This window comes from Zonotrichia albicollis, chromosome 6, assembly GCF_047830755.1.
Source record: "Zonotrichia albicollis isolate bZonAlb1 chromosome 6, bZonAlb1.hap1, whole genome shotgun sequence".
Lineage (NCBI taxonomy): Eukaryota > Metazoa > Chordata > Aves > Passeriformes > Passerellidae > Zonotrichia > Zonotrichia albicollis.
This window is the reverse complement of record NC_133824.1, coordinates 51961690-51977827: the sequence shown is the minus strand read 5'-3', so window position 1 is coordinate 51977827 and position 16138 is coordinate 51961690. Positions and strand designations below refer to the sequence as shown.

The 16138-nt window shown below is 40.1% G+C and overlaps 1 protein-coding gene across 5 annotated transcripts in view; it reads left to right on the top strand.

The window, feature by feature from the left end:
• MPPED2 (metallophosphoesterase domain containing 2) overlaps positions 1 to 16138 on the top strand; it is a 125974-nt gene that overhangs the window by 60694 nt on the left and 49142 nt on the right. For all 5 annotated transcript variants that reach the window (XM_074543774.1, XM_074543777.1, XM_074543776.1 and 2 more), the window contains exon 4: positions 7343 to 7568. In XM_074543774.1, the coding sequence (XP_074399875.1) occupies positions 7343 to 7568 (226 nt within the window). The remainder of the gene's footprint in view (positions 1 to 7342; positions 7569 to 16138) is intronic.

Sequence of the window (16138 nt, the reverse complement as noted above, 5' to 3'; positions counted from 1 at the left end):
CTCGATGCAGGTGGCTCTGCCACTGTAATTACAGGGAAATTCTGTTTGGGGAAGCACCCTGCAGCTCTGCCAGACAAAAGGTGTTCTGGCCTGAAAATCTCTGATGGTTTTCAAGGTGAGCACCATTTCCCTTAAAGGATCACATGGCACAGACTTGGGACTCCTTCAGGTATTACCAGTTTGCTGTGGCAAAGAAGAGAGGAGCAGGAGCTCCCATGAATGCATGAAGCACTTGTAAAAATGAAAAGGAACAGACAAGTCTATTGTGATTTCCAGGTAGGGTGGTGTCTCAGAATTGGTCAAATTTAAAGAGAAATTTCACAGCTGTCAGCTCCTTTGATTTTAAGTTACGTGATTTTTATTTTTTTTTTCTCTTGAAATGTCTATCTTTTAGGTTGCATAATTAAATGCCTGAAAAGAGAGCCTTTCCAGGGACTAGCAAGCAATCTGTGCTGCTTGCGTTTCAGATTTCATAATTTTAAAGTCAATTTGGGGGGACTTTTTACACCTAAACTTGGCAGTGCTGTGAGCTGCAAAATCTGGAGGCTTTTTTTTTTTGTTTCTTTTTCCCTTTTGCGTCTGAGGTTAGGCTGAACAAAACCTTCAGATTCTGTTTCAAAACAAAGAAATGTCACGTGTTAGTTGTTAAAACTTTAGTGAAGATTTCCATGTTTCAATAGCAACAGCCCAGTGAAGTTCAAAACAAGCTTGGAGATCAAAAAACAGGACAAGTTATGTCAGAATAATGCGAAGGAAGCTGCGGAACGCTGAAGGGAAACAAAACCTTGTCACTTACCCAGTGCTGCATTTCTCCTTTTTGCAGACAGGAGGGAGATATTAATCACAAACAGTTACATTAGAATAATGTTATGGTTGAGACATAAAAACATCAAAGCAAGGAATGGTGACCAAGTGCCAGAGCGTGGTTAGACCAGACCTGTTTCCGAGCCGGTTCTGCAGCGCACGTGGGGATGTTTTGGCCTCGTGTTGTGCAAAATTCACCAGGTTTTCTTGTGGAAGAGAGAAAATGAGTGGAGACTGGGTGTTAGGCACCAGTGAGGGTGCACATCAGAGTTGTGTGCAGTGCCTGCAAGGATAGAGCAGCACCTGTGCTCCCTGGGCACCGCTCGGCCCAGCTCCACATCCACCCAGCGCTTCCTTGCTTTCATGGGTTTATGGCTCAGCCCCGGCATTATTGTAACGTAGTTTTTTGTGTTTAATGTTCCTTAGACTTGGTTTTCCATTGCCAGCATGGAGGAAATCCTAATGCATGAGTTTGAGAGGAGAAGGCAGCAGACTCTGAACCTGCTGTGTGGCTCGATCCGCAAGCGTGAGTATTAACGCTGGAGCTGTCAGGCCTTGTGGAAATTAATGAAGCCTGACGGCTACAGAGGGAAAGGTCACAGGCAGAGCTTGCACTCACCTAACATTTCTGTTTTGTTGTGTCTAACAGTGCTCTCAACAAAGGGGAGCTTTAATGTACAAGCGTTGGATTTATCGCAGGGATTCCAGGGTCTCAGCCTTTGCTTCTCCCTGTGCTGCCATGCCATGTTTTCTTTGCATAAAGGCAAAACACTTACATGTTCATTCATCCTCTCCTCTTGCTCTGTTGCCCATGTGTGTTTTGCCTTTATTTTTTCTTCTCCAAAACTGGAGAGGAAAAGAAAAAAAAAAGAAAAAAGAAAAAAAGAGGCATCAGAACCGATGGTTGAATACTTTTCACTGGTTTCACTGGGAAGACTTTGAGAGATCTTGTGCTTCAGTTCTTTGTACTGTTTTAGAAGCATGCTCTGGTTTTGTGCATGTTCTGTTTCTTATTTGCTGCCTTTTTTTTTTTTTTTTTTTGCTTTTAATTGTTTCATTGTGTAGGTTGCTACAGACACAGGGAGCTAAGCTTCATGGAAATTCATGGCCTATGTTTTCAGCCTGTGTGTTGGTTGATACCAGTTTGAGCTGTTCTGTTGAGGACTTTTTGTGAAGGCTGACTTGATTAAAACAGCCAAAATATTTTCATAGTCAGTTGGTCAGTCTCATCTTAGAAAAGGTGCTTTTCTTGCCCAGTTTTGGATCTCAGTGCCTGAAGTGGGTTGTTGGTGGGATAGGCCCAGCTTATCCTGTGGAAGCTCAAGTTGGTGGGATAGGCCCAGCTTATCCTGTGGAAGCTTATCCTGTACTTAAAGCAGTCTAACTCACTCAGTGTTGCTGAAGGAGAAATAGCAGCCTTTGAGCCATTCTGCCTTTGTTTTAAAAAGCTGAAAGGAGCCTCTGTGTGTTGGGACTGCGCTGTAAATGCTGGGAAGAGAGAGTGACCGTGGCCCTGTGGTGCCAAGGGCTTTCCATGAGAAACCTCTCAGGATGAAGCTGCAGAGCTGCTGACCAGAGCTGGGCTCTGCTGGTTGCCCTCAGCAGCTGCAGCTGTGGGGGCTGAAATCTGCAGGAGCAGCACAAAATCTGCAGGAGCAACACAAAATCTGTTCCTTCTGTGTTTACCTCTGGATGTGTATGGGGCTGGTTACAGGGGAAATGCTCCATGACCAGTTTTGCACTTTTGGGGCACGCACAAAATACCAGAAATTTGAGATGATTCACTTGCATACACATCTCTCTCTTGTGCAGCTTCCCCTCTTTTTAAGATTTATACTTCAAGGATTTTCAGGCTGCTTCTCAGCATATGGCCAAAGGGTTTATGAGGCTATGAAACAGGCATGAAAAAAGCTCCATGTTTCATGGAAGTGCTGTGTGGTTTGAATAGTTAATGCATGCATATGCATATTCAGAGCTTTGCATCAAAACCACTTGCATATCATTTGTGTGTAAATACAGGTTTCCACCACTCTACAGACAGCTAGCATCACATTATTTCTCATTCCCCTACTTCCCTGTGGGCTTTGCAGGTAACAGTAGTAGAAAAATAATGTGGTTTTCTATTTTTATAGGGGCTCAGCAGTTAACGTTCACTGCCAGGCACACTCCTTTTCATGTCTGGCAGCTCTGCAGAACTTGGGTTGTGTGACTAAACTGTACTCATATGAAGCATGCTATTAAAATGGGAATGGCTGTTCAACAGATTAAGGCTTCCTAGGCTCCAAGTGCATAAGGTGAATTTAAAGAAAGCCACTGAAACAACTCCTTAGGTAGGTTAAAAAACCCCACAGCCCTCTGGCCCCCAAGCTTGCCCCCTTGTCCCATGTAATAGGTATATTTAAAGTCAGTCTGTTGTTCAGCTGACACTTGCAGTGATGTAAGTGGCTGCAGCCAGCAATAGAAGTTCTGCCTTAGCAGCATTCAGATCCCCATCCTTTTTTCCCACATCATTTTTCATCTTTTCCTCATTTTTCATTTTCATCTGATGCACTCTGCTCTGTGCCCGCCAAATCCTTGTGTTGGCAGGAAGGTGTCATGGCACAGGAGTGAAGATGAACCTCTGGGGGACAAAGGTACCTGGGATTATAGCTTGAGGGCTGACTTGTTAGACCAGTCACAGAAGTTTTCTGAGACTCCCAGATTAATGCATTTACTGTAAACAATTCAATTTTCCCAAGGCATTCAGAGATAACCATTGTTGCCTTTGTTTGAGCAAGAGCAGTATTGACCTTTTGGCTTCCAGAAGAGAACAACTTGTTTAATTGCAGTATTTTCTTGATCAATGATTACAGTGTGCCCTTGCTTGTGCTGTTGAGAGTTGTTGAAAAACATCTGAACCAAAATAATAAATATATTTTGAAGATACACATGTGCACACCCTGTGTGTGTGTGTGTACATACACATAAATATGGGTTTCAAATACTCCAGTATAAGTGATTCTGCTTCACAGACACAGTGTCCTGGTTGCTTTTGGTAGCTGTAATTTTAGCCTTTTGATCTCACCTGTTAAGCATTTAAGTATTTCAAATTGCTCAGTTATTATGCTGGGAGTTAATAATGGGGGTTTCTGAAGTGCTCAGCCCAGCAAACAGATCCCACTTTTTCCAGCTTGAAAAAGGATTCTTCTAATTGTTTTCCAGAGTCACAGTTTAAATTTAGAATGGATAATGTTGCTGATGCATAATGGAAGATTTGATAGTTAGGAAATCAGACTAATAAAGACCAGATGTGTTTAACAAAGATTTAGTGAAGGAAAATGAGGAAAAGCCTTCCAACCTCTGTGTTGTGCTGTACAGGCAGCACTGATGCAGAGACACAGAGATTAATCTGGTCAAGATAAAACTAAATTACCTTGGAGTAGGAGATTTTTGAAGATGACTGTTTCTATTTCCATATTAAACACAAGGTCAACAGATGATAGACAAAGGGCAGGTCTGCCAAAAGAAAACAAAATATTTCACAAATTATATCGGAGAGAGTGGATGTTGTGCAATGCCACGGGGCCTTTCAAGAAGGAAAAACCAGAATGTGATGAATAAATAGCTGATTTGATTGCAGGTAACTTATTACTGTGATTAGTGCTAAATAGCCCTTTTCCTCAAGGAAGAGAGAAGAATTAAATGAGACTTTCTCTTGCTGCTGCCCTGGCTTTTGATGTGTCTTAGTCCTGAAAACACCAGCAGCTGTCTTCACACCAATTGCAAGAAATACTGTCTGGGTTCCCCCTACAGATTTCAGGTGCTAATATAACATGTAGAATGCTCCATTTATGTGTTTTAATAATTACAGATGTCACCATTAGTTTGCCTTTGCATGTCCTGTGTGCCTCCAAAGTAAGCCCTTATTTTTAAAATGTCAAGATTTAGAAAAAAAAAATACTGGGCAAAAATGCTCCAGGCTTAATTGGGCATAATATCAGCAAAACGTGTTGGTTTTCAAGTCTATCAAAATAAATGGAAGTCAAATCAAAATAAAAAGTATAGCTTGGACATGTATCAGGTAAGATGAAGGGTTTTCTGTGTTAAAGCAGGCAAATGTTGATAACTTAGCTGAAACCTGAATTTAACTCCTCCATCCCACTTCTCCGAGAATATTATCACACCTAGCTTGTTTTGGGGGATTGATGGTTATGACAAGTGTATCAAATTTCATGCTGGTGATAATCTTTTATGTTTCCTGGGAGAAGAGAAAATAGCACTTTTATCTTGTGCCCAGGAGTCACAGAGAGCAGGAATTGCAGGTACATGCCACACAGAGTTCTTAAATAAAAATGCATTGAGAGCAGCACGTAGTGGAGATGGGCAAGGGGAGGAAAGTGGGAAAGGAGTGAGTCAAAAACTGTAGAGGAGCATTTATTGCATCTCCCCAGCTTTTATTCTAGTGCAGCACTGCCACAGGGAGTTATGAATATGTATTTTATTCAGACCTGAGGTGGCTATGAAAAACATAGTCTGCTTGGTTTTTTCAAGGGATTTGTAGCATTTTGGTTTTTCCTCCAGAATTCACTAATTTTGCAGAGATGATGCCTCATGTAATTCCTGTTTCTGTGCTGTAAATGCTGAAAAATCAGAGGGTTCTGACTTGCTCCCCTGTAAGTCCTATTTAGGGGAAAAGTTAATCTTGTTGTATATACTTACAGCTTTACTCTGAAGCCCACTTTTAAAAAGAACCCAAACCAAACAGTTTCAGAAGCTGAAAGACAAGTTTTAAGCTAGCAATGCCACTTCTGTTTAGGAGCACTGTACTCACAAGAAATGTGTAGCATCTGATTCTGTCTTCCCTGGGACACATGTTATGAATTCCAGACCTGGAAGACCAACCCAAAGATTGCTATTTCATTTTGCTGCCTTTGTGAAAAAATAAAAACAAAGACAAACTGCACAGAAATCCCCACAACAAACCCAACCTTTTCTAAATGATTCTTAGTAATAAACACCAAGATGAAGGATAAGGTATGAGGCTGAGAAATCAGGCTTGTGGGGAAGGCAGGAGCAGTTAGCTTTGATGCAATCCTATGTGGGATTTTTGGCAAGTCACAGTGGGACAGATTTTGTAAGAGAGCCTAACTTCTGTGAAGACACCACAGTATGGGACTGCATTTTTAAGGGAGCTCAGCACCCAGTATGTTTGTTTGGAAGATCTGGCACTGATTGCTAGTACCAAGTGCTTGAAAATCTGTTCTGAGCTCCAAAAATCTGGCTCTGTGAGCATGATCCATGCCTCCTTCCAAACAATGCTATTAGTTCCCCTGAATTGAGGGGAGCAAACATGTGATTCTTTACTTCTGACTCTGATGGTAAATGAATTAATCAGATTTTCCTTTTTCCTGGTTTGTTTTATATGGCTGGGTTTCATGGGTATTTCTACTTGTGTGCTTTTTACAAGAAATGAGATACTCATAAACATAATAATAATAATATAAAAGTATGTTGCAAATGAATTGAAGCTATGAGGAATAGGCTAGGTCTTGAATAAATGTGGATTCTTTGCTTCTTTTTTGCCAGGGTCAGGATTAAATGTGTGAGAAGGTATTTTTTGTTCAGACTCAGATGTTTATTAGTTCTTATCTGTGTTACAGTCTCACAAACCATGAGCTCTGCAGCACTTCACTCTAACAAACTAAAAATGGAGCTGTATCTCCCTCTCTACAAGGCTTTTTAAGGATAAACTGTCCAATTAAGAAATTACACCTAAATTACTTTTGCTTTTAACCCCATAACCGACCACACAATGTGGACTTTTTATCCAATTACACAAACCCACCCAAACCCATGGAGAAGAAGGTGAAGGAGAAGGACCAGCCTCCACCCCAAAACCTCCATCTTGCTTTATATATGTTACTATATTCTAAACCCTTAAACTCTAAGTTTTGATATCACACACTTATATTCAAACTGCACACCCACAATCTCAGTTCTGTCATTCCATTTTGGAAGCCTTCTCCACAGCCTCAGGTGAAATGCAGTTTTCTCTTGGGGGTCAGTGCCTGCCAGCACAGAAATTCTCAGCACCCAGGGCTCCAACAAATAAATGCCACTGGAATACAGATGAATCAAATAAAGCCGTAATTTAAAAACTACCATCCCCAGCAGTTTGAGGTTCTCAGGACATGGCTGGCTTCCTGCACTCCCTGCTCACCTGCCAGGCTCCTGACCTGCATTAGAGCCTGGTGGGCACATCCAGGTGAACAACCCAGCGGTGCTGGTTCATGCCCCCTTTGGAGCTGGTTTGACTGCCAGCAGCTGTGTAGCTGAGCCCTGCAGCAGGGGCTCTGTGCTGTGCCATGGCTTTGGGTGCCATTCTGTGCATTTTGAGACCCCGTTGCACCGGGTGCAGGAGGAGCAGCATCCATCCGTGTGCTGTGCCCAGCACAGAGATGCTCCCAGGCCTCGGGTGTTGCACTCTGTCACTGCTGGCTGGCTGCTTGTTGTGGGAGGAGGAAATGTGCTAATGAAGTCCTCTTTTTTGTTATTTCAGGAAACCTACCATATGAATATAAAATAGTGATTGCTGGGAATCATGAACTGACATTTGATAAGGAATTCATGGCAGACCTTGTTAAACAAGATTACTACCGCTTTCCCTCTGTGTCCAAATTGAAACCAGAGGACTTTGACAATGTTCAGTCACTCCTGACAAATAGTATTTACTTACAAGATTCAGAGGTAACAGTTAAAGGATTCCGAATATATGGTGCCCCGTGGTAAGTCTCAATTTCAACTTTCTTTGCTGTTTATTGCTTGAACCCCAGCAGGAATCATTCCTGCTGAACCTGCATGAAGCTGCTTTGTTGCATTGCCCTGCAGAACAGAATCAGACCTAGCTGTAACCATTCTGACACAGTTGCTTTTATATTTTTTAAATTTCTTTTTCCTTTTCTTTTTTTGGGTAGATAATCTCTGTTTGGACATGTGTGTGAAATAAGACAAAAGGAACTCGTAACTATTTCTGTTCTGCCTGTTGAATGCACCTGAACTGTGGAGTCAATACTGACTCTGTGCTTGTGGATGAACTGTGGTGGCATTTTGGGATGCATTAGGGAAACTCCATTACATTCTATACTGCTGAACTATTTATATCTGCTGTGCTAATGGATTAGTGTGGTGGCATTTAACACCCACACAGCACAAGGGCACAAAGCAGCAGGTGCTTTAAGCCTTATTTTTGAGCAGTTCTGGGCATTGTTTTCTTTTTGCTTGTAAAGCTGTGATAACAGAATTTCAAACCCCTTTTGGTCTCGCTCCACCCATGTGTCAAGCATGTCATGCAGGAAAGATTGCTGCCCAGTTTTGTGCTAAGGAGATCCTGCCTTGTTTTTTCTACATGTCATTTAATTGTGATGCCTGACATCTTTCTCTGGAGCCTTGGGTAGCACTTGTTCTAAATTCTCATGCTGAGAGCAGCCACAGTCCTCTCAGGCTTTACCAGAGACCTGAACTTGAGTGATGGTGATAATCACTCTGCTGCTTGGAATTCTCAATTGTCAGCAGAAGCACCAAGATGCTAATTTATGCACACCTATAAGAAGGGCTTGTTATGAGCTTATAACTTATTTTTGATGTCAGGCTTACTTTAAAGGTGAAAGCAGGAGAGGGGTTGAACCAGGAAATGGGACAAACCTATAAATGCATTAGAAATTTTCCCCTTCAGCTCATCTTTGTTGCCTTGGCCTGCATTCCTTGGTGGCTGGTGTAGCACCACACGTGTTGATGCTTCTGATAATGCTTTCTGCTGGTCCTGTTGTATGCATCAGTGCTGGCTGGAAAGCTGTGATCTAGCTCTGTATCTCACAGTCTTGACTTGAGCTGCTAATCTTTTAATTTAAGTCATAGCCTTTAGCTACTAGTTTAAATCAGCCTGACATTGCTTGGCTAAAAAAAGAGTAATGCTCTAAATCCTTGCAATATCAGCAAATTGGGAAAGATGGTCTTAATTCAGGTTAGGAACCATCTCCTGGAGACATTTCAAAGTAATTTTTTTGTAATAGCAGCACGGAAGGCCTTGGGTGGTGAGGTGGGTTTGAGGGTGGCTGCAGGGTGAGGAGCTGGGGAAGATGTGCTGCTGAGGTTGGGGTTGTGTTCAGCTGCTTCTGTGTGGGTGCATCACACTTGGGAAGGCCTCTCCAGTGATTAGGGAGTGCAGGCATATTTCCAAATTTATTTGGATCCAATTTAATGAACTCAGCTTCCTACAGCACTGCTGGAGAGGCCTGGAGAACACAGGAGAGATCTGTGTGATGCACCTTTACATTTGTATGTACTGGCAATTCATCATGTTCCTTTTTCTTCTCTTTCCTTCCCAAATCTGTAATGGAAATCTGTCATCCTCTTGTCTCCAGCTGCATTTAGAAGTTCTTTCAATTTGCAGGTGTGCACATGGATTTAGAATGTTTGCTCTGCAATATTAAGGGACATCACATCAAGGCCCTGAGTGGTCCTAGCTGGAATAAGTGAATGGCATGTGTCTCCTGACCTGGCCATGGAAGACAAACCTGAATTAATCCTTCCTATAATCCATTGATACCTGGGTTTTTCCCATTAGTGATGCATGATAAATGAAGCTAGATAGTGAGAAATTGACACTGAGCCCTAACCAAGTGAGGATTTCTCTGTCTTGATCTTCATTTGTGTTTAGCTGCCAAAAACTGTTGTCAAATCATGTCTTGAGCAGCTGTTGGTGTGGAGTTGAGGTTACCGTTTTCAATTCAGCTTTTTAGATCGATCAGCCAGTCAGAAATGTGGTATTGTCCATGCATTTTCTCTCTCTCTCTCTTCTTTTTAAATTTAAATAATGACAGTTTTTAGAAAATGTGAAAATTTACTAGGTGGCTTTTTTGTGTTTTAGCCAGTCTTTCAGAGGAAGAAAAAGTCCCATCAGATATTAGTAAAATCTGCTCTAATTTTATTCTGTGCCTGGAAACTGAGACAAAATGATCAGACAAGCATTTTACCACTTCTTAAATTTTTATGCTCTCTCCCCTCCAATCACATCTTGCTCTATTCCTATAAATCTTCAGATTACTCCAAAGGAGGAGAATTTGCGGGATGTTGTGTATATTTACAGCCTCCTTACCCCAATTAATTTTGTCACAGAAATGGGGCACTGGTCATTAACCCAGAAGATATGCCAACCTTGACAAGAAATAAGTTGGTATGTTCAATTTATGTGCAGTTTTGTAAGTATTTCCAGAGGGGGGAAAAAAAATCTCATTTGCTGATAAAGCTACTGGTTTTAATTTAAAAAAGAGGGATCAAACCAAGAATAACAGATGTGATTCAGGAGGTTTGAGCCTGTCAGGGGTTTCTAAGAAGTAATTGCCAGAGTACTGGGAAGGCTGGCTATAATTCATCTATCTAGAAAATGTAAATTGCCAGCTCAGTGTAAATACAGAGAGGAAATATCAGTTCATATTCATTACATGCTATTACTCAGGGTACATCTAAAAGCTTTCTAAAGACCTGAGAGAATTCAAGTAGTGCCTCCTAACTTACAATTTAGCAGGATTTGTGAGTAAAAAAATAACTTACAATACATGGGAGCATTGGCGTGTGTTTGCAATTGGAATGTGCCGTGGTGCATAACAACAGCCTCTGAGGAGCAGAAAATTTGAATTTAGCCTGATAGTTCTGAGAGCATTAAATGGCATTAGCTGGAGGGAAGTTGAAAAGAAGAGTCTCAGCTCCTAAAAGAGAAAAGTGCAAGGGTGGGACATAAATCACATTCAGAGCTCTGCTCATTTTCTGAGGTGAAGAATGTAAGTGACATTTTCACACCTTAAATAGCAGATTCTTTGATGTACCTTGAAGGAACAAAATGGCTGAAGATTTTCCATTTGGTCTATAGATAACAATCCACAAAAACATTCCCCTCCTTTCTCTTCCATCTGACTTTGCCCTATGAACCTGCCTTGTTTGCTGGGAAAATAATTGATAGTTTATGCAGTAAAAAATTCTGTGAGATTCCAGTGACAACGTTTCCTCCTTGGGAAATTCGAGATTGAGGTTTGCTATTAAACAGGATGGAAAATAAAACCAGTGATGGATTTATGAATTTTTAAATTTTCAAACTCCCTCTGTGAAGTAAACATGAGCATAACTCATGCTGATGTATCTGTGAAAGGGTAAGGAGACACAGTCTGTTTTTACTGCAGCTTTGGGTGCTGAATATGCATAAGTGAATTAGTGTAAGTTTTACTTATATTCAAATGTTATTTTAAAATACATGTTGTTTTTTTTTTAAATTATATTTGAAATGGTTCATCCATGCTGAGGGCTGAATTTACCACAGTGTGCTGTAGACATTTGGATACAAATATTCTCACAGTGTGTGTTTTCTAATGAAGCTTTAAAAGCACTCAAACCACCAGAGGACTGCAGTTAACTGGAGACAGAATTTGTTTAAACCACATTTTGACAGAAACAATTGTTCAGGGAGAATATTTTTTGCTGTTTTATTTCATTCTGCTGATCAGCTCTATAACTTTTGTAGGTTTTTGCCTATTTGAAAGAGAAAAGTAGTTGAAAAGGAAAAAGTGTTCTGCTGTACTTTGTGTGCATCGAAATTCGTGATTCTTAACTTTATGTAGAAGGAGGCAATAGGCTTATTTATGGATTTTAAATTCTGTTCTGCATAAGAATTTCACAGGAAATGCCAAAAGCTATATAGTAGAATAATCTAACAAAACAATCCTTTACATCATTTTTAGCTATGAAAGTGTGTGAGCAAATTCCACTCACAGAACGAGAAGTAAAGCTGGAGGTCTGGAACTTTCAGCCTATGTATTTGTTTAGATAACTAGAGATAGATTTATCTTATTGAAGGAAGAAATGTGTAGTGTAAATAGATATAAATATATAAATAAATATCTACAATATTATATGCATATATAAAAATAGAAATATATATAAATAATAAATACACATTTATTTAGATAACTAGAGATAGATTTATCGTTTTAAAGCAAGAAATCTGTAGTGTAAATATATAAAAATGTAAATATATAAATAAATATTTACAATACAATATATATTATAGATATATATTATATATTATATATACACATATAAATGTATATAAATAATGACTATGTAAACTTTCAGCCTATGTATTGGTTAGATAACTGGAGAGATATGTGTCTTTTTGAAGGAAGAAATGGGTAGTGTAAAAATATACAAATATGTAAATATATAATTAAATATCTACAATATTATATTATGTATATATTACATGCATTATATATAATGTTTATTATATATATACACACATATAAAAATATATATAAATAATACATATATAGATTTTAAGCCTATATATTTGTTTAGATAACTGGAGATACATCTTTCTTTTTGAAGGAAGAAAGGTGTAGTGTAAATATATAAATATATATATTAAATATATATACAATCTTATACCTATAACATATATTTATATGTATATATATAAAAATGTATAGACTTTCAGCCTACGTATTTGTTTAGATAACTGGCAAGGTATGTATCTTTTTGAAGGAAGAAAGGTGTAGTGTAAATATACATAAATATATAATATATAATATATAATATATAATATATAATATATAATATATAATATATAATATATAATATATAATATACAATATATATAGTATACAGACAATAATTATATAGAGACTTTCAGTTTATATATTTAGATAACTGGAGATACATCTATCTTTTTGAAGGAAGAAATGTGTAGTGTAAAAGCCAATTCTGTATAAATCAATGGATGTCAATGGTTAACAGAGTCAGCTTGTTGTGGATAACTGAAAAGCACCACAAACATAAAAATGGCAATCAATTATTTAAATAATGCCTGAAATCAGGGATTTCCATCCCTGTGATGAACACAAATTTCCCCTGAGCACAGGTGGGAGCGGAGCTCTGCCCTCCTGCAGGAGCAGCAGCATTGTTCAGCAATATCCTGCGCCTTTGTGTGGCTGCAGCCTGCTCAGGTCCCGAGAACAGAAGCACAAAGCTGGCCTCCCAGTTGCTTTTAATGAATCCTAGTGGGTTTTTCCTATGTCCAAGAATTTGATCTGGAGGGTGATCCAGAGGTCAGGAACAAACGGCTCACTATCACTCACGTCTGCACAGCCAAGGCTTTCATTTGCTTTTTTTAGTAACTCCAGAGGAAGTGCCTTAACTCTTTTTTCAGAAGCAAAGTTTTTAATTGGCATAGATAATGCAACCTTAAGAAAGCAGAGGCAGGATCAGCCATCTCCTTCAAAAATAATGTTTTGTGCAATCTTTTCTTCTCAGCCCAGTGTAAAATCTGGGGTTTCATCAAATGATTTTTACATCAGTTAAAAATGATTTCTCTGACTCGGTTTCTTTCTCTGCTTCATTTGCAATGATATTTTAGTACAAGCAGCTCCAAGTTAGTACTTCTGCCTTTTTCTGATCAGTGTTTTCAGACTCTGTTTATCCTGTCAGAGAGGTGTCAGAGGGTTTTTTTTTTTCCTTTCCAATTATAAGTTTTGTAATGCATCATGGGTTTTGCTGACAGTCTTCAAGTTCTTGAAATAGCAAGCAAATTAACAGCAGATATTGAGCGTGAGGACTGGAAAACCAATTGGCAACTCACATGATGGGATTCAGATACACTGATGGGTTGGAATGGATCTCATTTCTTTTATTTTCATGGTCTTAGCTGGCAATTAGCTCCTGTCTGAAAAAAAGGAGGGATAGAAATTGGGCTATTCAGCAAAAAAGTTCTTCTTTGCTGCTTAGTGGTGAGGAAACCAGGGGAGACAGGACAAGGCTGTGTGTGTTGCACCAGTTTTTCAGGAATTCTGGTGTTTAAGCAGTGGAAGTCAGCAACTGAGAGAATTATTGGCAAAGACTGAAGTCTCCTGTCTGTATGTTAAACAAACACAGCACCACTGCAGCGTGGCTGTGTTTAAAGGTGCAGGCTTCTGTTTCGTTTTTCTTGGCATTCCTCCTCCAGGTCTCTCAGTTTAGAACGGAAGAATGAATTCCCCCTGGTCTAGAATTGCAGAGGTTTGTTTACATTTTGTGCCTTGTTGGGAATGTGGCTGATTTTTCTTTGGTCTCCTTGATATCAGATTAGTTTCCAAGTAAAAAATTGTCCTGATTACTTTTAAAAGCTTTCTTTCTTTTTTTCTTCCTTTTTTTTATTTTTTAAATAAAGAGTGGGATGATTGGCATTTTAAATACACTCACTCATAGGTAATTTTTAATCCTGTGACACAAACCTGCTCTATTTAATTCTTTGGACAGCTCTGCACGGTACCGGGGCAGATCATGAAATCTTGATCTTTTCTTCAGTCTTGACTTCAGCAGGAATAAGAGCTTTAGAGTATTCTTTACTAGTGTTACCAAATAAACTGTTCCTATTTGTGAGTGGAATTCTAGCCAGTTAAGCTAGACATAAAATGATAGCTCTCCTAAATCTTTCCCTGGTGTGGAAACAGGGATTTGAATTCTTCCACAGCAGTACAGACAAATGATTGTGGAAATCTGCTCTGAGTCTCTAATTCTTGCAGTCCAAGAAAAAAGCAGAGAGGCAGAAGGAGCCAGAATGAGTTTTGGTGTTGTGCTCATTATTCATGGTGCCCTCCTCATTTGTAGGTTGAAGTATGGTTTGCTCAGCAAGGAGGACATTTTGGCAGACAAGCTGTGCTTATACTTGTAGTTTTGCTTTGGTTGGTGTGTTTTTAGTTGCCAGAATCAAGCAGTTTGCTGTCCTTTAGCTGAGCCCTGGAATAACACAGTGGTCACTGTGCAAGGAGCTGGCTGAAAGTATTCACAGCCAGCAAGGAGTTACCAAGAGCAGGAAACAGAATACTGCAAAACTCCTGGCATTTTTAACTCTGGAGCATCAGGCTTTGTCTTGGGAAGGGGTTTGAAGCCCCTTAAAGAATGGGAGCTGGGAAAGAGGAGTTGTTAAGGCAAATCTATAGATAGGCTGTTCTGTACAGGACTCCTTGCAGTGTGTTGATGCTTGCTTGAAGAAATTCTCCTGCACTTCAGGACTCCTGCTTTTCCATTTCCCTTCACCTGCACGTGCCCCAGACCTCTTTGTGGTGGTCTGGTACAGAAGGGAAGGCAGACAAAGCTGAGAAGACCATGCTGTTGAGGTTAACTGGAAAATTACCTCTCTCTAGGACAGCCACCTCCACGGCAGCAGAGTGCGGGAGTAAGAGAGGGGCTGCAGCTCTGACAAGCTGACACCAGGATGGATTTTGCATTGCGTGGCGCTCTTCAAGCCTCATTACTCTCATTGCTTCATTTCCCCTGTGCCCTGAGCAAGAAGGATTAGGGAGCAGGTGGATGCTCTGAGTGACAGGCAGAGGAGCCTGTGGGAGGATGTGTTGGGTCTGGCTGAGCTGGACTTTGTTCCTCACAGCGCTGCTTTGGGGGCTGGAAGGGTGCAAATAACACCCCTGTGTTTGGCTACAGCATCAGCACTGCTTTCTTCAACACCCCTCCCCTCCATCAGGCTTGGAAATTTTGGAAATGAACACAGCTGGGACACTGACCACAGGAATATTCCACACCACTCGATGTCAGCTCAGATAGAAAAGCGAAGGAAAGTGGGGGGATGGTGTTTGATATTTGCAGTGTTTGCCTTCTGGAGCAAGCACTCCATGTGATGGAGCCTGGCTTCCTGGGGAGTGAAACGAATGAAATAAGGATGGAGGAGGTGACAGGGAGGAAGGTGGTTGGGTATGGGAAACAGATGCAATCTACAAGTGGTTTGTTTCACAGTTCATCTATTCAGGACAAACAGGAAAAATGTGGGAGAATGTACATTGCAGGTAGAGTTGACAATAAAGCTCATGTGATGTGACGGGGATAAAATGCAATGGAAATGGAGAAGCTATTATTTTTAATTTTTTTTTAAATCCAAAAGCAGGTGACTAGATTTTGCAAGGGTAAGATCTCTCATGACTGTCTTTCAGATGATTTGGGTCATATTTATCTAATACTTATTGATCACAATGCTAACTTTACCATGACATGTGTATAAAATGCTTTAAGTAATTCTCAGAAGCTATGAAATAAAGCAAAAATTGCACATGCACTTTAAATAAGAGACCACTGATTGTGAATCTGAGCAGAGACATAAAGGTCAAGAGTGGCAACGGCATTCATCAGATTTTCATGAGAATCTGTTCAGTGGAATAGATCTGGCACCTCATTTCAGAAGTGGTCAACACTCATGGATTCAGTAGAAAATCAATGAGACCCGTGGGTATTTATAACGACCCCTACAAGGTTTAGGTGCTGGTCT